Source organism: Schistocerca piceifrons, chromosome 4 (assembly GCF_021461385.2).
Source record: "Schistocerca piceifrons isolate TAMUIC-IGC-003096 chromosome 4, iqSchPice1.1, whole genome shotgun sequence".
Lineage (NCBI taxonomy): Eukaryota > Metazoa > Arthropoda > Insecta > Orthoptera > Acrididae > Schistocerca > Schistocerca piceifrons.
The window spans coordinates 414,633,512-414,656,350 of NC_060141.1; the positions used below are offsets into that span (position 1 = coordinate 414,633,512).

A 22,839-nucleotide genomic window follows, 5' to 3' on the forward strand; every position below is an offset into this window, starting at 1 on the left:
GACTGTAGCTCCTAGAACTGCTCGGCCACTCCGGCTGGCGGAATTTTACAGGGGGAATTAAGTTGAATGATAGTGTTACTAATTCAAATAAGTTCTTATTGGGAGAGTCTTTAAGGAAACCTACATTGAACTCACCAGCAACCACTATTTCTTTGTTTTTGGTTGTTAAATGGGCCAGTACAGCTTCAAGGTGGTTTAAGAACAGGTTAAAGTTACCTGCAGGTGCTCGATATACACTTAATATTATGAAGGAATTTTTGTGAAATTCTACTTCTGTTGCACATTCTTCCATATGCTGTTCTAGTCAAAATTTATGAATGTCTATGTTCTTAAATTTATGACAGTTCCTGATGAACGTAGCAACTCATTCCTCCATTTCTACTCTACAAAAGTGAGATGCTAACCTAAAACCTGTAATACTTAAAAGTTCTATACCAGTGGTCACATGATGTTCAGAGAGGCATATGATGTCAGCTTGGTTTGAAGACTAATTCATCTATGCAGATAATTTAATCATTAATTTTATTTCTCAGTCCTCGAATATTTTGATGCAATAAAGATAGCTGACATTTCACATTGACTGAGCTAAAATTGGGTAGAGTTGAAATTTCTGCTGACTGTTGAAAATTCTTAAACAATAGCAGTTTATGCTGATGTAATATGCTAGAATTATGTTTTTCGGTTTCTTTCTCAAATTGAAGGTTTGGCTCAGTCCTAACCTCTCTTAAAATTTGGTTTCTTTCTGTCATCCCTACCCTAAAAAAGGGTCTTTTCTGAACCCTATAACCACTGGTACTTTATCACTCATGACAGTGCCTCTCCCTTTAACTCCCACTCCCCCCTCTAATTGTGGTCAATACATGAGATGTATGTGGGGGGGAAGTAATATGTTGTCCAACTCCTCCTGAAAAGTGCGGACTCGAAATTTCAATAGTAAATCTCTCCTTGATGCGCAATGTCTCTCTTGTAACATCTGCCAGTGGAGTTTATTTAAACGATCCCGTGATGTAACACACCGCTCTTCGTTGGATCTTCTCTATCTCCTCTATCTGTCCTACCTGATAGGGATCCCGGATAGATGAACAATACCAAAGAATCGGGCCAACAAGCACCTTATAAGCCTTATTCACATTTCTTGATCAAGACGGAGCAGCAGTCACTGTGCCCTAAATAAAGCGTTTCAGTATTATCTTGAATTGGAGAGTTCAGCATTTCAATTGGAGATTAATGCTCAAGAACATGAATTCTTTCATTTTTAAATGATTATTTGTAATAAAGTACAACATAAATGTGGGTATGAATGGGGGGTGGGGGTGGGAGGAATAAAAACACCCACATTTAACAAAATAAGTTTACTGATATAGACATTTACAATATAACGTACTTTAGAATGAACTGAACACTAAATGAAAGACAAAAGATTTTCCATACATTTTGTCAATATTCATTTGGACGCTAGGTCTAGTTGACAGCACATATCCAAAAATAATACTTTAAAGTCTTATATGTGTGTGCAAATCCTGTAGTACATTTATAATTTGCTATCACAATTAAGTGGAAAATTTGCTGTAATAACCATTTTGCAAATTTTGTGATATTAACACTCTCTGCACACATGTAACTTCAAAAAAATTAATTTACAACATTAAACTCTTGAAACAGACAATCTATTGGCCCAACTGGCATACATGAAACTTGTCAGCCTGGACCACAATTCTCAAATGTAAAGTCACATCAAGGAAAAGTTTTCACATGAATGGATTATTACTTACAACAGGGTATACAAATTAACCTGATATAAGAACATATTTACAAATAAAAAATGCTACAATGAAGAAGAGAGTTATCAACTGCACAAAGTCACAACATATGTGACTATAAAGTGACCAACAAAGTTTCTTTTTAGCTTTGAGTCACAAATTTTAGCCTTAAATAAAAAATTACAATCGAGCGAAGAGTCAGTCCACCTGAAGGAAACTATTAATATTTACTTCATAACATAAATTAAATTTGATGTTTGCAAATTAAATATTTAAATCCATGAAACAGAGCTATGTGGGTTTTTTTTCAGAGACCCAGTACAAAATGTGTTACACTTTGTTGCATTTCTTGCACTGTAAATTAAGTTTTTTGCTGTGGGATACTTTTAGTTACAGATCTCTGGTGCTACATGTCTAGTACAATCTGTACTTGTTATGTAAATCGCCTCATAACAATGTTGTATCATGTATGGTATCCTTACTGTTTTTACTGCATGTAGTAATTAGATTGCATTGTAATTCAGTGGCTTTCCAATTGCCTCTTAGTTCCCACAAATAAAAATGAGTAACTGTGTCTTACCTATCAACTTAAATAAACACAGCAGAGAGATCACACACAAGTTCAGTGAACGACCAGATAAATTGCAAACAAGTATTTTATTTGTAAACATATTTTGACAGCACAGTGTCATCTTTACAGCATTCTTTGTAACACTTTTTTCTAAGTGCTACTGTTCTTTGTGAGCTAACTTGAAAACAATGGCATTTAAAAAGACAGAAAAAAACATTTTCAGTATACTTAACGAGAAAGTAAGCACTTGTCAAAGCCAGTCATGCCAAATGACTGAAGTGAAATATGAGTGGAGCTTTATATAAATTTGGTAGATGCTTCACGACTGTTTCAGTTATGGAATATTTCTGTGCTCTCAATAGTTAGGTGCAAAGTGCCCTGTTCTTCCAGGGAAAAATTATTCCAACAGTTTCACTCATTTACAGAACTGGGCTTTGCTCTAAGCAAGAAAGATATATAGATATAAAGTAGTGACTGAAGATGACAGACATTGTGTACAACTAAAGATAACAGACATTGTGTACAAACTATACAGAGAAAATAAACTTTACATTAGATGCTGTACATCTGTATTTTACTTAAAGAATGAACTATCCCAAAGTTATACCACCGTTATGCATTAAGCATACCATCAATCACAGGTACATAATATGACTGATTTCTTTTAATATATATATATATATATATTACATCACTGGTATAAAATCATGAGTAAAAACATCTTCATAATATTTAAATAGATCTTCACAATATACAAATATTATACCTCAATTTTTGCCAACATGTGTGATTTTAAACTCTCTAAATCATAACATCAACAGGAATTGTCAATTATACTTTAGTTGGCTTGGAAGGTAAAGATGAAGATATTGAAACTCAGCTGCTCCTCATGTAAAGAAAAGATTATGAGTACAATACTTATAAAACCAAGGAAGTTATAAATAAAGGATGAAACAAGTAGCGATAATTCACTTAAAATACCAAGGACAGAGCATAAATCAAATTACTGGAATTATTTTCAAGCTCAACAGTGCACTCTTAACTTTTCAGCCAGATAATGAGAGCAATAAGCAAAATTACCAGACCAATAACAAAAGCTATGAAAGCTTTCTTCCTTCGACGTTTGCTCTGAAAAGAGGAAAAAATAATAATTAGACTCTCCAAGTTCTGAAATTCACTTTACAGCTAATGAATCAGCATATTCAAATAAACACATTTAAATACAAAATGTTACTCTTTGTGCACCATTTACTGTTAGTACAGTTCAAGAAAGATCACTTCTGTCTACTAATATACAGGGTGATTATAATTAAACTTTCAAAATGCTGTAGAAATAACACCACTGGTCAGAATGATGTCAAATTGCAATGGAATATGACCGGAGAAGGGGGAAAACGTATGGCAGAAGAAGAAAAAATAGTCTGAAAACTGATCAATAGATGGCGCTGTGCATGTCAGAATATGTAAATGAAAACACCTGTCGTGCGTACAACCCACTGAAGTTGGTATGAACATGCAGGGTACACGGCTTTTCCTCCTTTCGCGTCTGCGACATTCGCCACGACTGTCTCAATGCAGGATCGAGCTCTGCTTGTAAAGCTGTATTGCAAGAATGATGACTGTGCACACGTTGCTCTGCAGGAGTTCTGGACATGGAAGGGTTTGAAAAAAAAAAGGCATTGGTCCGATGACTGCCATGGGCCTGGAGAAAATGATTCAGAACTTTGAAAAGACGGGTTCTTTTGGTGTGCTACCTGGTAGAGGGAGGAAACAAATTGATTCAACGTCAGTGGAAGCAATGGCCATAGCAATGCAGGAGGAGACAGGTGGCGGTGTGCAAAGGCGTAGTACACGGAGAATTGTCCAAACATTCACATAACCATGAGTGTGGTGCATAAAATCCTACAAAACATCCTTCCTTGCTATCCACTCAAAATTACTAATGTGCACGAGTTGCTTCTTGTTGACCTGCCAGCAAGAGAGACTTCTGCTTTAGAATTTCTTGCTCGCGTGGAAGTGGACAATGATTGGCCATGGAAGATTTTGTGGACAGACGAAGCCCAATTTCATCCGACAGTATATGTCAATACACAGAATTGTCGAATATGGGCAACGGAAACTCCACATGCAAATCAACCACTACCACTTTGTCCCGAAAAGGTCACTGTGCGATCCAGGTTTACGGCATCATTTATCATAGGGCCATATTTTTTTGATGCGACAGGTGCTTCTGGCCCTGTTACCTACACCGTCACTGGTAAGCACTATGAGTCTCTTGTGTAACCACATCATTCCAGCTCTCCAACAGCATGGATGTGTGTATGACATCATTTTATACATTATAAATCCAGTTAAGCAGCAGCTGAAGTGCCATTTCGGAAATGCTAAAATTATCAGCCACCATTTCCCTACAGCCTGGCTGTCCTGATCACCTGATCTTAATCCAAGTGACTTCTGGCTGTGGGGCTAACTGAAAGATGTGTTCAGTATTCCGATTGCAAACTTAACTGCAGTGAAGGCATGCACGGCACAACACAATCTGAATGTGACCCTGCAAACACTTCGATCAGTTGTGGAACATGCTGTTTCTCGATTTCAACTTGTTGCAGAGAACGGCGGACAGCATATTGAACATGTTTTGCACCAGTCACACGAAAATTAATACGATTTTATTCTGACTGATGATTTTTAAGTGGTTTTTGGCCTCAGGACAATTAAAAACCAGTTTTTCCCATCCAATGTGATGCGACCTTGCCTTGGTGGATGGGCTTACGTAACTAACAGTATCACACCTTTACACCCATGCACACTGAGTAGTAAAGTTCATTTAACATCAACACCTTAGGCATTGTTATACAATTCATTTGTCATTTGTAGCTAACCACTATTAAATTATGTTGCTTACAGCACCATCTGTTGCTACATTTTGTAACTATTTATTTTTCTTCTGCATACGTTTTCCCCCTTCTTCGATAATATTACGCTGAAGTTTGACATCATTCTGAGCAGTGTTGTTATTCCTACAGCAGTGTGAAAGTTTAATTTTAGTTATAATCACCCTGCAATTGGTTACCTATAGAAATTATAAGAAGGGAAATATATAAAGTATCTACACATTCAAGGGCTTACTCTCATATCACAATCCTATCCCAAGTTTCTAGGGCTATCTACGGCACATCAGTTCCTCTACATGATCTAAGAGCACTTATTAAACAATTACAGCAAGGTGAAGCTAAAAACCTTGAGAATGTCAAAGATATTGCAAAGAGAGCACGTCTCCAACCTTTGTGCAGGAACTTAACAAATTACAGCAAGGCAACATAGCATATGCTACTAACAGAACAAGAACTGATGCATCATTTTTTTTTAGTTCATACTGTGAAACTTCAGCTTACAGCCAACACGCATAGCTCCAGCAAAAATTTATGTTACTACCGATCCTGGTACCTAAAGTACTCTCCACATAATATTTTTGTCTCCTCCCTCCTGCCACAACAATAGCAAAATATGTCAACAATGAATGCAGTCTGGAGAGAGAATAAGATCCCTGATGACTAAATCATTATTCAAAAAGGTAAAGAGAACTTAAAATTACAGACGTGTAAGATTATTTTTGCATAGATTAAAAATTTTGGGAGAAGGATAATCGAATTTCAGAGAAATTTTGAAGGATTATTGGACCCCACAGGAAGAAGAACTGTGTGGATTTAGGAAAACAGAAGTACAACTTACCTGATCTTCGAAACAAGAACATTACTCAAAAAATATCTGGGAAACGATAAAAGGATCAGATCAGTCTTCCTACAGATAGAAAAAGCCTATGACAGTGTACCTAGAAGCAAAATCTGGGAATGCTTAAAGAATAGAAGTGGATTCAATGCAAACCGAGAAAGTGTACATGCTCTACAGAAGATGTGTCAGCTGTGTTTGAGTAGTAAACGGAGAGAGTGAATGGTTTGAGACCAAATCCGGAGTGCAGTCGGGGAGTGCATTGTCTCCTATGCTCTTCTTCACTTTGATAGACAATATCATGAAAAGGACAAAAGAGCAATATGGATCTGAATTTAAAGTAATCGTGTTCACTGATGTTATGATATGGAGACACACAAATGAAGTCCAAGAAACACTCAATATATGGAACAATCACTTTGAGGAGTTTGGTGGAGCTGTCATTTGCACTCACATAATTCATATCAAAATATGTCCAATGTGATTATGGCTGCATGACGGGAACTAACAGACTTTGAAGACGGAATGGTAATTGGAGCTATAGAAACAGGACTTCCCATTTTGTAAATCATTAGGGACTTCAATATTCTCACATTCACAGTGTGTGCTGACAATATCAAATTTCAGGCATTACTGTTCACCATGGACAATGCAGTGGCCAACAGCCTTCACTTAATGATCAAGAGCAGTGAAGTTTGCGTATACCTGTCAATGCTAACAGACAAGCAACACTGCATGACATAACCACAGAAATCCATGAGAAACACACAATGAAGGTATTTGTTAGGGCAGTGCGGCAAAATCTGGTGTTAATGAGTTACGGCTGACGGCCAATGAGAATGCCTTTGCTAACAGCACAGCATCACCTGCAGTGCCTCAACTGGGCTCGTGACCATATCAGTTGGACCCTAGGTGACAGGACAACTGTGGCCTGATCAGGTGAGTCCAGATTGTAGATGGTAAGAGCTGATGCTAGGGTTTCAGTGTGGCACAGACACCATGGATTCAAATTGTCAACAAGGCATTGTGCAAGCTGGTGGTGGCTCCTTAATCGTGTAGGCTGTGTTTACATGGAATGGACTGGGTCTGTGGTCCAACTGCACAGATCCTAGACTGGGAATGGTCATGTTTGGCTACTTGTTTCCAAACAATGTTGGAATTTTTATGGCTGACCGTGTGTCACATCACCCAGTTACAATTGTTTGCCTTTGGTTTGAAGAACATTCTGGACAATTCAAGTGAATGATCTGGCCACCCAGATCGACCTTGGACTTCCCTTAACTGACTTTAAATCTTATCTGGAGAAACAATCTTACTCCACTCATTCTTTTGAAATGTTCATTCCAATTTCTCCTGTTTTCTTGTCTTTTATTGAGGGTGTTAAGTATATTTAGTTCTCCCTTAATTCCAAAATTTCAGTCTGTCAGCTCATGGATATCCCTAATGCTCATAGAAACCTCATCTCTGTTGCCTTTATGTGACTTTCTTGGTGCTTGTTTATAACCCACGATTCACTTCCCTAAACAACCATTGAAACTGCCATTAACTTATAAAATTTCAATCTTCTTTATTTCCTTATTTTTTTGACATCTGTTTATCATTCCACATATTCTCCCAAACTTTGCTAATTTATACTCTATGTCTTCATCACACTCACTTGTGACATCACAACCTGACTAGTTACAATGCTTTACCTGTTCTTTTGTTGATCACAAGTTTTATCCATGCAGGCTATTTTGCTTTAAAAGCCACTGACAATGTCTTCTTTTTTCAACTCATCAAATGGTATTTTTCACAAACCTTACCCCTTTATAGGTCATCTTCATTCTCCATCACAGCATGGAGTCATCTGCATATACAAGACAATTTTACTGTGATTTTAATTCTCCCATTAAAAATTTCCTTCCATTTCTGAATTACATCATCTAAATAAATGTTAAAAAGTGTAGGTGGAATGCTGCACCCTTGTCTTACTCCTTTGTTTGCAGCTAACAGGCTATATTAGTGTGCCATCTATATTTAAAATTACAGTCACATGTTTGTACACACGTTTTAAAACATTTATTAGGTATTGTGTATATCCTCTTTTACTCATATTTCTCCACAGTTTTTATCTATCATAGTCAGCATCAAATGCTTCAATAAAATCATGAACACTAAATGGGTTCCCCTATTATACTCACTTCTTTTTATTGCTTGAGCTTATGTATATGCTTGCATCGGTAAAGGTGGACCAGCCTTCCCACAAACATGAGAAACCTTCATCTGGGAAAATTTTTTTACATTTGCTAACATGATTTCTGGTGCTTATAATAGAAAGAATTTGGTTCACAGGAGGTTTTTTATTTAATATTTTATGATATAAAATGATTACACATATTTTATACATAATTCACTTTCAAATGGTAATCTTGAAAGCACTGAGGTACACAGTGTCTACATTGCAGTCTTTACACCCCCATCTGTTTTCTTTTCTCATCTGTTTGCCGTTCTCTTTCTTACCTTTGTCGGAGCAAACTTTGCAATAACACATATTATTTATTTTGTTGCCAGTGGAAGGTACTTTTTCTGGAAAATAACAACCAAAATTTATGTCCAGGCTAGTGCTTAGTGTTGGTTCTAAATATCTAAATTCTCCTCCTGTTGCTACCAATTTCAAACTAACTTTTTTTATGAATATCTAAAAACAAAGATGATGTGACTTACCAAATGAAAGTGCTGGCAGGTCGACACACACACAGACAAACACAAACATACATACAAAATTCAAGCTTTCGCAACAAACTGTTGCCTCATCAGGAAAGAGGGAAGGAGAGGGAAAGACGAAAGGATGTGGGTTTTAAGGGAGAGGGTAAGGAGTCATTCCAATCCCGGGAGCGGAAAGACTTACCTTAGGGGGAAAAAAGAACGGGCACACACACACACACACACACACACACACACACACACACATCCATCCACACATATACAGACACAAGCAGACATATTTAAAGACAAATAGTTTGGGCAGAGATGTCAGTCGAGGCAGAAGTGCAGAGGCAAAGATGTTGTTGAATGACAGGTGAGGTATGAGTGGCGGCAACTTGAAATTAGCGGAGATTGAGGCCTGGTGGATAACGGGAAGAGAGGATATATTGAAGAGCAAGTTCCCATCTCCAGAGTTCGGATAGGTTGGTGTTAGTGGGAAGTATCCAGATAACCCGGACGGTGTAACACTGTGCCAAGATGTGCTGGCCGTGCACCAAGGCATGTTTAGCCACAGGGTGATCCTCATTACCAACAAACACTGTCTGCCTGTGTCCATTCATGTGAATGGACAGTTTGTTGCTGGTCATTCCCACATAGAATGCGTCACAGTGTAGGCAGGTCAGCTGGTAGATCACGTGGGTGCTTTCACACGTGGCTCTGCCTTTGATCGTGTACACCCTCCGGGTTACAGGACTGGAGTAGGTGGTGGTGGGAGGGTGCATGGGACAGGTTTTACACCGGGGGCGGTTACATGGGTAGGAGCCAGAGGGTAGGGAAGGTGGTTTGGGGATTTCATAGAGATGAACTAAGAGGTTACGAAGGTTAGGTGGACGGCGGAAAGACACTCTTGGTGGAGTGGGGAGGATTTCATGAAGGATGGATCTCATTTCAGGGCAGGATTTGAGGAAGTCGTATCCCTGCTGGAGAGCCACATTCAGAATCTGATCCAGTCCCGGAAAGTATCCTGTCACAAGTGGGGCACTTTTGTGGTTCTTCTGTGGGAGGTTCTGGGTTTGAGAGGATGAGGAAGTGGCTCTGGTTATCTGCTTCTGTACCCGGTCGGGAGGGTAGTTGCGGGATGCGAAAGCTGTTGTCAGGTTGTTGGTGTAATGCTTCAGGGATTCCGGACTGGAGCAGATTCGTTTGCCACGAAGACCTAGGCTGTAGGGAAGGGACCGTTTGATGTGGAATGGGTGGCAGCTGTCGTAATGGAGGTACTGTTGCTTGTTGGTTGGTTTGATGTGGACGGACATGTGAAGCTGGCCATTGGACAGGTGGAGGTCAACATCAAGGAAAGTGGCATGGGATTTGGAGTAGGACCAGGTGAATCTGATGGAACCAAGGGAGTTGAGGTTGGAGAGGAAATTCTGGAGTTCTTCTTCACTGTGAGTCCAGATCATGAAGATGTCATCAATAAATCTGTACCAAACTTTGGGTTGGCAGGCCTGGGTAACCAAGAAAGCTTCCTCTAAGCGACCCATAAATAGGTTGGCGTACGAAGGGGCCATCCTGGTACCCATGGCTGTTCCCTTTAATTGTTGGTATGTCTGGCCTTCAAAAGTGAAGAAGTTGTGGGTCAGGATGAAGCTGGCTAAGGTAATGAGGAAAGAGGTTTTAGGTAGGGTGGCAGGTGATCGGCGTGAAAGGAAGTGCTCCATCGCAGCGAGGCCCTGGACGTGCGAGATATTTGTGTATAAGGAAGTGGCATCAATGGTTACAAGGATGGTTTCTGGGGGTAACGGATTGAGTAAGGATTCCAGGCGTTCGAGAAAGTGGTTGGTGTCTTTGATGAAGGATGGGAGACTGCACGTAATGGGTTGAAGGTGTTGATCCAGGCCAACCGCAAATTACAGCAGCATGCCACCCTTCACCTCAAAAAACTATCCAATCTCCTGGTTTCCCACCTCCGGAAAGGCAACTCACTCACCCTTCACAACCTTTCCAGCAAACCTCAACCACCTCTCATTGCACACAAACCCAGTCTCTCCCATATACTCAGTCTCCCACTTCCAGCTCCACTCCCTCCAAAACCTCAAAATTCCAAGCAACACAATCTGGCACCACAACACCCTAATTCAGTAGTTAACATTTCCTCCAAACCTCTCTCCCAATCTGAAACCTCTGTCCTACCCAAAGGCGTCATCCTCAGCCCCACTCCCAGATTCAACCAAACAGCCCTCGTCAAAGATTTACTGTCCTACACTCGTACTCTCTGCTGGAAGTATCACTTTGCCACGAAGAAAAATGATCCTAATCCTACCCCTAATGATCCAACTCCCCAAGACACTATCCAAATTGAACCCTGCCTGGAACAGTTCCGTCCTCCGTCACAGCGGGACCCACCTCCTCTTCCTCAAAATCACCCTCTCCAAACCTTCCAGGAATTTCTGACCTCCAGCCTTGCTTCTCAATCCTTCTTAAAAAACCTTAATCCTACTCCCAACATCACCACTGCTGAAGCCCAGGCTATCCGTGATCTGAAGGCTGACCGGTCCATCATCATTCTTCCGGCGGACAAGGGTTCCACGACCGTGGTACTTGATCGTCGGGAGTATGTGGCTGAGGGACTGCGTCAGCTTTCAGACAACACCACATACAAAGTTTGCCAAGGTAATCCCATTCCTGATGTCCAGGCGGAGCTTCAGGGAATCCTCAGAACCTTAGGCCCCCTACAAAACCTTTCACCTGACTCCATCAACCTCCTGACCCCACCGACACCCCGCACCCCTACCTTCTACCTTCTTCCTAAAATTCACAAACCCAATCATCCTGGCCGTCCCATTGTAGCTGGTTACCAAGCCCCCACAGAACGTATCTCTGCCTACGTAGATCAACACCTTCAACCCATTACGTGTAGTCTCCCATCCTTCATCAAAGACACCAACCACTTTCTCGAACACCTGGAATCCTTACTCAATCCGTTACCCCCAGAAACCATCCTTGTAACCATTGATGCCACTTCCTTATACACAAATATCCCGCACGTCCAAGGGCTCGCTGCGTTGGAGCACTTCCTTTCACGCCGATCACCTGCCACCCTACCTAAAACCTCTTTCCTCATTACCTTAGCCAGCTTCATCCTGACCCACAACTTCTTCACTTTTGAAGGCCAGACATACCAACAATTAAAGGGAACAGCCATGGGTACCAGGATGGCCCCCTCATACGCCAACCTATTTATGGGTCGCTTAGAGGAAGCCTTCTTGGTTACCCAGGCCTGCCAACCCAAAGTTTGGTACAGATTTATTGATGACATCTTCATGATCTGGACTCACAGTGAAGAAGAACTCCAGAATTTCCTCTCCAACCTCAACTCCCTTGGTTCCATCAGATTCACCTGGTCCTACTCCAAATCCCATGCCACTTTCCTTGATGTTGACCTCCACCTGTCCAATGGCCAGCTTCACACGTCCGTCCACATCAAACCCACCAACAAGCAACAGTACCTCCATTACGACAGCTGCCACCCATTCCACATCAAACGGTCCCTTCCCTACAGCCTAAGTCTTCGTGGCAAACGAATCTGCTCCAGTCCGGAATCCCTGAAGCATTACACCAACAACCTGACAACAGCTTTCGCATCCCGCAACTACCCTCCCGACCGCGTACAGAAGCAGATAACCAGAGCCACTTCCTCATCCTCTCAAACCCAGAACCTCCCACAGAAGAACCACAAAAGTGCCCCACTTGTGACAGGATACTTTCCGGGACTGGATCAGATTCTGAATGTGGCTCTCCAGCAGGGATACGACTTCCTCAAATCCTGCCCAGAAATGAGATCCATCCTTCATGAAATCCTCCCCACTCCACCAAGAGTGTCTTTCCGCCGTCCACCTAACCTTCGTAACCTCTTAGTTCATCTCTATGAAATCCCCAAACCACCTTCCCTACCCTCTGGCTCCTACCCATGTAACCGCCCCCGGTGTAAAACCTGTCCCATGCACCCTCCCACCACCACCTACTCCAGTCCTGTAACCCGGAGGGTGTACACGATCAAAGGCAGAGCCACGTGTGAAAGCACCCACGTGATCTACCAACTGACCTGCCTACACTGTGACGCATTCTATGTGGGAATGACCAGCAACAAACTGTCCATTCGCATGACTGGACACAGGCAGACAGTGTTTGTTGGTAATGAGGATCACCCTGTGGCTAAACATGCCTTGGTGCACGGCCAGCACATCTTGGCACAGTGTTACACCGTCCGGGTTATCTGGATACTTCCCACTAACACCAACCTATCCGAACTCCGGAGATGGGAACTTGCTCTTCAATATATCCTCTCTTCCCGTTATCCACCAGGCCTCAATCTCCGCTAATTTCAAGTTGCCGCCACTCATACCTCACCTGTCATTCAACAACATCTTTGCCTCTGCACTTCTGCCTCGACTGACATCTCTGCCCAAACTCTTTGTCTTTAAATATGTCTGCTTGTGTCTGTATATGTGTGGATGGATATGTGTGTGTGCGCGCGCGCGCGCGAGCAAGTGTATACCCGTCCTTTTTTCCCCCTAAGGTAAGTCTTTCCGCTCCCGGGATTGGAATGACTCCTTACCCTCTCTCTTAAAACCCACATCCTTTCGTCTTTCCCTCTCCTTCCCTCTTTCCTGATGAGGCAACAGTTTGTTGCGAAAGCTTGAATTTTGTATGTATGTTTGTGTTTGTGTGTCTGTCGACCTGCCAGCACTTTCATTTGTTAATTCACATCATCTTTGTTTTTAGATATATATTTCCTACGTGGAATGTTTCCCTCTATTATAACTTTTTTTATGATATATCTAAAAACAAAGATGATGTGACTTACCAAATGAAAGTGCTGGCAGGTCGACAGACACACAAACATACACACAAAATCCAAGCTTTCGCAACAAACTGTTGCCTCATCAGGAAAGAAGGAAGGAGAGGGAAAGACGAAAGGATGTGGGTTTTAAGGGAGAGGGTAAGGAGTCATTCCAATCCCGGGAGCGGAAAGACTTACCTTAGGGGGAAAAAAGGACGGGTATACACTCGCGCACACACACACATATCCATCCACACATATACAGACACAAGCAGACATATTTAAAGACAACATTTTTATGAAGTCCACAAGAGGTTTCCTGTTTACTGACATCTGTACAAAATAAATCTGTTCACTACAGACATCACAAAATTATGAAAGAAAAGTTTTTTTTCCACTACTTAATTGTTTTTCGTGCGAATGGGTAGCAACTGTACAGCTGATCCACATGATCTACACCAGTCTCGTTCATATTGTTGTCAATTACAAGGTTTGGTTTCATTAATGTTGTAATACCATCTTTTGAATGTACTGGAGCGATTTGGTAGTAGCCTGATGTTTTGTGGGCAGACAGCATACATCACGCTCATTTTTCCAGTTCAGTGCTAGAATGGCCCATTCCTCAAAAATATCATTTCATTTTGCTTCAGTTTCTTTGTTGTGAAGCTTGTTGGTAAGCCTTTTCTATATTCATTAAAGCTGTAACAGCTAATGTACTTTTCTCTATCATCATCTTCAGTCAAGGAATACTGGTGTAATATCTGTCCATGTAAATACAGTGGCCTTTACCGTAATATGGAGAACAGTGTCTGCCTACTAACGCTAGAATATGGTTGTCATTCCCCCTCTCCTGATCCTGTGTGTGAAAAAAATCACAGTTCAGGACATAGCCACTTGCAACATCACAAAGTGCATAAAGCTTCATGCCACACTTATTGGGTTTATTTTTCATGTAAACCCTAATGCCAACACGCCAACGAAATGGACAAATAGCTTCATATATAGTCAGATTTTTTGTATGGCATGAAACTGGATCTACATATGTCAACAAAGAAGTCTAACACAGGTCTAATTTTATGAAGAGGATTGTGGGTTTCCTCTTTTTTATATACATTGAGTTGTCATTGGCATGCAGCATGAACATAATACTGGAAAACATATCATGGCTGAACAATCAATTTGCAAAGCCTGTTTGTAAAAATGGATCAGTTGACCAATAGTCCCCACGCTTTGGTAACTGCACAACACACACATGCAGAACTGCTGCAAAAAGAACAATATATTTCATGTAGTTTTACTGGATCCGATTTGTGCCACATAGAGTTCTTTTTTATTTCATTTTGCCGTTTCATTGCAGCAATTTTTGTACCTGCACATCTGTGTGTCTCCGTCTTTATGTTTCGGATAACACAGTCACTAAAAAAGTTAAAAAAACAGTCGTAAACATCAGTTCCTATTTACAAACAAGTGGCTCCACATGCCAACTGAAATACTGGAAGCTGAGGCTGTGCACCATGCTCCTGCTAGACGTCAGCATTGTGTTGAGTAAGACCTACTTTTGCATTTGTTGCTGTAGCATTTGTTGACTGTTACAGCTCCTCATCTAATGGAAAACCGTAATTCAAATTAGATAAAAAGAAAAAAAGATAGTGTATTTTCTTTACAGATTCTCCATATACATTAGCAACAAAATTGAAGAAACGAAAATGAAAACTATTTTTTGTAGACTTCTTCCTTCATCTCTTCTTTCAACTTTTTGTTTTCTCCAATACATGTACATATCTATTTGAGATATCACCAAGAAAAGGTCAGAACCTTTGTCATATTCCATGTACACACTAGTGCCCCTTATTTTCCATTAATGATAATGTAGTCAATAATGGACTTAAATCCTTGAGTTAACATATACATTTACAGACATGTCTTTTGTGGAAGAATGTATTGGTGACTTTTAGTTTGTTAAAAGAAACAAAATCTCTAAGTAATCGTCCACTGTCATTTATGACTTTTCTCCCAACATTCCCACAATCTTTGGGATAGCTTTATTCACTACCCGTGTGTTTAAATCTCCTGTCAATATTATTTGCTGCTTATTATTATATTTATCCAAAAATTATTTCAGTTTGTCACATAAATCTATAGATTCCTCTTTTTTTTCCCCTGTCAGGAGTGTAAACTGCAATCACACTCGTGTTTTGTTCCTCTTATTTGACAGTTGAAACTATAATTGTTTTATTTATATAACTATAGCCTATAATTTTCTTTTCCCATCTCCTATGTATGTATGTATGTATGTATATGGCAGTTCCTTTGCCTGCTCTCTCCTGTTTTCATGTTCCATTAAATAACATCAAATATTACCTACACAACCGTTACTCTGTAGCTTTTTCTTAGTTCCTATTATGAAAGCTATGTCTACCTTGGTCTTCTTTAAAATTTCTGCCAACTCTTCTTCTTTGTTTGCTAAACCTCTGACATTCCATGTTGCTACCTTAATGCTAGTACCTTCATTAAAAATTCTGATTATGTATAAAGGGCAGATGACTACTACTCAAATGGAAGAGACTGGCATTCAAAAAGAATAAAACAGTTTATCCCACAGCATTAGTACACATGCTACCACCTCCCCCCCTCCCACCCCTACACACACACACACACACACACACACACACACACACACACACACACACACAGTGGAGAGGAGCAGGGAGGGAGGGAGGGAGGGAGGGAGGGAGGGAGGGAGGGCGGGCGGGAGGGAGGGCGGGCGGGAGGGAGGGAGGGAGGGAGGGGTATTGTACCTGTATTGGCCATGCAGTAGTTAACAGGAAGGTGGCTGGCACATACACAAGAAAGAAAGAAGTGGGGTGAGAGTGCTAGGAGAAATGGAATTCCAAAAATTTATTCTCCTTCCACGTCAAGTCTTTTACTATGACTCATTGTTTCCTGCAATGATAAATGTTCTCCCCTCTGTTCCCCCACAACGGGTTTTCCACTACCAGTCCAACATGCACTAGGCATCTTCTACTCCTAATGTCTTGCCTTATGGATTATATCTGCGAGGACAGTCCATGTAAAATTATCGTCCCACACACACTGCCTAGCACCTCTGTTCCATCCCTATCCCCGGCATTTCTTAACTTATCACATAAGGCAACCTGCGAAAGCATGCACATTGATTACAAGCATTACTACTACACACAGTTCTAGGTAGTCAGAAAAAAACTATACACCCAGATGAATGGTAACAACCAAACTGTGGTCAGGGGCCAATCAGATTACCCATTTGCAAGCATGCTGCTCACCATAAAGTAGTCAACTTCAGTGGCTGATTCACATTTCCTCCTCTACCCAACTACACACCAGACACTCATTGCACAGCTGGTAACTCCCTGTTCCAGAATCCACCTGGCCTCATCCTCCACCAGTCCTGCCTCCCACTTGTCTTGATGTCAAATCTTATCCCTATTGATTCCACCCATCTGCTCTATGTATTCCTCACACTGACCTTACACGATTTTACTGCCACCCTAACTAAGTCGTGTCTTTCTTTTCTTACATCTGTTTCTTACTCTGGATCTATATTGTAGAGCTATATACAATTTTGTGTGTGTGTGTGTGGGGGGGGGGGGGGGGGGGGGTGCTGTGAATCTGCATGTGCATCCATGTGTGCCCATTTGCTTCTGAAAGATTATAATATCCAAAAGCCCAACAGTTTATCAATTCTATGAGTACACTCATTGCTAAGTTCCACTTCTGTTTGATGAGCGATTACCTATGTTCTTATGTGGAATTGCGTTACATTCAGCTTGAGGTTGAAGCTTGTGTCAGTGTTTTCCCTCAAATAAATTTGTTTCTGGATTGGATATGCCTCGAGCAAAGAGAAAAACTGTTTGCCCAAGATGTATGCTATTCAAAGACAAATTAAATTATATTATTGCCTGGGTACTGAATCAATAAACTGTGAAGTCTGAAGATTCAGCTTTCATTTTTCTTTTATTGTTCTTCACCACTAACACAATATGCGTCCTGAGGAGACATTTACATTTCTTGATTTTTTGATTTTTCATGCAAGATTTTTCTAGTAATGCCTGTCTGTGTAATAGCAGGAAGGCAGCACAATCAATAAATAACATGCAAGCATAAAACAGTGCATCCTAAAGCATACTTACACTCATTATCATGATGTCTGCCATGCAATTATTCCAATAATGACAGCCAAAACTACAATTAAACATATACAAAGGATGCATTTCTTCGTTCGAACTTTATTCTGTAAAATTTCAGAAAGAGGTAAAAAAATGAAAACCAACAAATAAAAAAGGTCTTTACTTCTAACACACACTACTTGTAATAACAGTAATTTGCAAACAACATGAAAACTAATTTTAATTATCTACAAGTTAGCAATAACTGTGATTTTGCTACTCTGAATAGCGATATACATTCATAATGTCATTCTAAACAGCAAAGAAACTAACTTCCTGCCAGATTAAAACTGTGTGCCGGACCGAGACTCAAACTCGGGTCCCGAGTTAGAGTCTCGGTCTGGCACACAGTTTTAATCTGCCAGGAAGTTTCATATCAACGCACACTCCGCTGAAGAGTGAAAATTTCATTCTAGCAAAGAAACTCTTAATTATGCAAATCTGTCGGTTCTCTATATCAATCATTTCCTCAAGTAATTTTCCTTTTCTTTTAAAGCATGTTTCAATCGAAATTAAGGTACGAAAATTCTCTTAAAGTATAAATATAAACTTTTATTGACCGCATACTAAATTAAACCATCTGCAATTAATAAATTAAGTAAATATTCTACTATTTTGATACATCAGTAAATGAAAACTCTTAAAATGCTACCTCTGTGTAAATAATAAGGTACTAACAAGCTAAAATGTTCTAAGAGATGAGAGATCCCTCTAGAATGTAAGCTTCACAAGCCAATTAATATAGAATAAAATCTATCACATGACAAACATTTGAAATTTTATGATTAAGTGGGCATCTGAATTAAATAGTATGTAGCTTCATTTCACCTCTGTATTATGCTATTTTCCAAACACAGCTACAAAAACTCTTATATTAATGCCAGCACTATCTGCGACACACTTATGCCAGCTTTTTTCCATGTGTCTACCGAGTGGTTATAACTAAAATGACAGTGTGCTGGTGCTGCAGTGCAGGCTGTACACATTGCAAGATACTGAAACATCAAAGGTATGTTCATTAATTAGTGTGCTCATGGAATATGCAGAAAAAAAGAAAAAAATAGGTCCAATTTCTGCCACTAGGTGAAAATATGGTGCTGTATGTAGTGAGAGTGTGAAATATTCCCCGTATGGGACACAATGGTTATTGAGAAGAAGACCATGCACTGCTGGTAAAGTTGTTTTATCAGGAAGGCAGCAAGGTCACTGACAGAAATAGTTGCAAAGAGGCCCCACGTCAATAAAAGGGCTAAAGAATGTGATAAAGAAATATGAAGAGACAGTTGAACTAGGTTGTGCAGCAGAGAGGGCAGCAGGCCATTCCCATAACAGCTGTTGATGAAGTTGCTGTAGCTACAGCCAATCAGAGTGCATGCCTCAAATTCTGCGGTCAGTTCTCGAGCTGTGTCACAAGAATTGCCTTTCCCCTGGTTAACAGTTCAAAAGATTTTATGGTGCATTTTACATTGGTATTACTACAAGACACAATGTGCACCAAATAAATCCCTCAAGATAGGCTACAACACAATGGCTTTGATCTTCGTTTTTTGGAACTCACAGATTATTATGATTATGTGTGTGAAGGGACTAAACCACTGGGTCATCAGTCCGTCCTACCATGAGAGAAACATGTAAAAAGGTAAAAATGGGGATTTGGCTACTCAAACTATACAAACAAATCAAAGAGTTCGAAAGTGCACGACAGTAGTTGTAACACAATAGGTAAATGAAAACAGAGAGAACCCAGGCAGCATCTTGCACAAGAGTGTCGAAAGGCACAACAAGGTGAGAGGTGAAGAAAGTAACCTCCAGTTGCTTTGGTGGATACCCACCACAGGGACGATCTAGCCCCCCCCCCCCCCCAACCACCCCTAACATTGAAAGTGAAGAACTATTATAGATTAATGTAAACTATGCTCTCCCTCAGGAAATGCAACACTTTGGTAGTGGCTGTCTCATCATCTGCAACCATCTGAAGCAGTGAGGTAGGCAAGCTGGGAGTGTGCCACAGATCAGCCAGCAGGGCTCACTCACTAAGATTACGCACTATCGTCAGCAGACTACCGTAGCTGCAGTGAGGAGGATCCTACCGACACAGAAGGGACTTGTAGGTGAGTCTCATGTGGCCAATGTATAGTCGGCACACACAATGGAATCTTTCTGAGGGACCTGGAAATATGTTTGCCACACCTTAGTGGACCCTTTAATTGCTCCCAACTTGTTTTTGGTTGCAGTAGCCTGCCAATCCAATTACCAGAGTCTCAAATTATTGCATCAGAGTTGTAATCTTAACTCTGTGCCCATTATCCCTAAATCAAGTTGATCTCCTGTAGTTTTGTCTTTAGCCGAATGATCACTGGGCTCATTTCCTGGAATACCTATATGGCTCAGTGTCCAGATGAAGGTCACTGTCTTTCCAGAGCAGAGGTGGTCAGCCAGTACGTCCTGGATGTTGGTGATCAAAACAATTTTAAGGCAGCATAGGGTTATGCCTTCTAAGCAACTCGTGGAATCTCTACAGAACAGAAAGTTCATTGTGACGTGGGATTTGACGTATCTCAATGCCTGACAGATGGCAACCAGTTCTCCAGTGTATACACTGCAGGTACTCTGCAGAGAGTGCTTCTCGTGTCCCCTTGCATGTGCAAAAGCATAACTGACCATGTCCTTGACTTTCGATTCATCTGTGCAGATGCATACTGAATTACAATAATCATAGAGGAGAAGGGTAGGATCAGCATCCTTCTTGGGGCCACCCAACTGATCTCCCAGTTTTGGGCAATGCACAATCAGTCAAAACGGCTGGTTATGGAACAAAGTTGAGTGACATGGATGGCTAGGCATCTAAGAGACTGTGACTGAGTAACTTGCCACAAGCTGTTGTCATCTGAACCGCAGTAGTGGGACAACAGCTTCCGCCAGGAAGCTGTCAACAGGGCTTGTACGGAAGGCCCCCATTTCCAACCACATACCAGTGTGTGAACAGTGTCCAGCAGGATCAGTATGGGCCGTACTGCCGACCCATAGGCAATACACCCATAGTCCAAGCAGGATAAAATCACTGCTTTGTAAAATCTCACAAGAACTGTGCCTCTCACAGCCCACAAGGAGTGCCTAAGAAAACGGAGTGTGTTCAGCTTCTTCATGCAAGTTGCCTTGAGCCAGTAGACGTGGCAGCCAAGTTAGAATGAGGTCAAATAAAACACCTAAGAATTGGAAAGTTCGAACGACTTCAAGTAACTGGTCATCAAGATAAATTTCTGGGTGCAGGTGCACAGTCAGAAGTTGACAAAAATGCATAACTTGTGATTTTGCAGGAGAAAATTGATAGTTGTGATTCAGGTCCCAGTCATTGACTTTCCAGACAGCCCCCTGAAGTTGGCACTCAGCAGTGCACAGTGATGCAGAGGTGTAATAAGGACAAGGTCCAGAATGAGATTTTCACTCCGCAGCGGAGTGTGTGCTGATATGAAACTTACTGGCAAATTAAAACTGTATGCCAGGCCGAGTCTCTAACTCGGGACCTTTGCCTTTCATGGGCAAGTGCTCTACAAACTGAGCTACCTAAGCACGACCCACACCCCGTCCTCACAGCTTTGCTTCTGCCAGTACCTCGTCTCCTACCCTCCAAACTTTACAGAAGATCTCCTGCGAACCTTGCAGAACTAGCACTCCTGAAAGAAAGGATATTGTGGAGACATGGCTCAGCCACAGCCTCGGGTATGTTTCCAGAATGAAATTTTCACTCTGCAGTGGAGTGTGCGCTGATATGAAACTTCCTGACAGATTAAAACTGTGTGCTGGGCCGGGACTCGAACTCGGGACCTTTGCCTTTCGAAAGGCAAAGGTCCTGAGTTCGAGTCTCGGCCTGGCACACAGTTTTAATCAGCCAGGAAGTTTCAAGGACAAAGGTCATCCATGTACAGTGATGAAGAGACTGCGGGGCCTCCTGCATTTACCATGCCATTGATGGCAATAGTAAATAATAGTGTTACACTCAGAACCGATCCCTGAGGGACTCCAGTTTCCTTTACATACTGGTTGCAGAGTGTCGAACCCATCCTGACCCGAAAAAACTGGAGAAATAGGAAATACTGGATAAAAATGGGTAAACTACCCCAGAAACCCCACTCATGCAGTGTTGATAGGATGTGACGTCACCAGGTGGTATCACAGGCAATCTGCACGTCGAAGAACACAGCAATCACATGGCAATGCGCAAAAGCATTGTGCACTGTGGATTCCAAATGAATCAGCTGACCTGTGGTTGACCGGAAAGCTCAAAAGCCACTTTAGAATCACGATATGTGCCCTCTGGCTTCAAGGCACCAACAAAGATGGTAATTGACCATTCATTCGAATAGTTTACACAGCCCATTAATCAGAGAAACTGTCCGGTAGTTAGTTAAAATATGTGGGTTCTTTTCCAGTTTCAGAACAGGAATAATAATAATAATAATACCTTTCCGCCATTTAGAGGGAAATACTCTCTCCCACCAAGTCTAACTAAAAAGCCCAAGGACATGTTTCATGCTGTCGGAAAGATGATGTTTGAGCTGTAGCACGACACATTGAAAGTGCTGTGCAGCTCCCATTCACTAAAAGTGACATTGTATTATAGAGAGCCGTATGAATGGAAAGGTAGCAGGTGGCACTCAATGAGGTGTTTCCCAGTCAGGAAATGAGAATGGTAATTACAGCAAGTGGACACTTCAGTGAAGTGCGCTGCAGAACATTTGGCAGGAATGACGGGATCAGTGCAGATGTTACCACTGACAAGGATTCTAGGAACAGCCATGGTGGTGGATGGCTGCTAATGCAGCTGAGTTTAGTCCGCACTTAGGGTGGTAGGGTGTGGGATCGCGTAGTTGAGACATATTTCTCCCAACACTCCTGCTTCCCTTTCTTTATTAAAAATCGTGCTTTTGCCTGGAGTCTCTTGAATGCTATTAAATTATGCATAGATGGATGGTGCTTGTACCGTTGAAGTGGCCTGCGGCATTCCCTGATAGCTGTGCCTATATCTTCAGACCACCGGCGGTCATT

At 41.3% G+C, this 22,839-nt stretch overlaps 1 protein-coding gene across 2 annotated transcripts in view; it reads right to left on the bottom strand.

Annotated features, from left to right (window-relative positions):
* Positions 1–1,337: 1,337 nt before the first annotated feature.
* The window catches only part of LOC124795107 (syntaxin-12-like), a 58,147-nt gene continuing 36,645 nt past the window's right edge, over positions 1,338–22,839 (bottom strand). Inside the window, exons 8-9 of one of the 2 annotated variants that reach the window (XM_047258956.1) lie at positions 17,758–17,858; positions 1,338–3,459 (exon numbers count right to left, since the gene is read on the bottom strand). In XM_047258956.1, coding sequence (XP_047114912.1) covers positions 17,766–17,858 — 93 coding nt within the window. In that variant the 3' untranslated portion in view covers positions 1,338–3,459; positions 17,758–17,765. The remainder of the gene's footprint in view (positions 3,460–17,757; positions 17,859–22,839) is intronic. The other variant, XM_047258957.1, reaches the window with a different exon arrangement.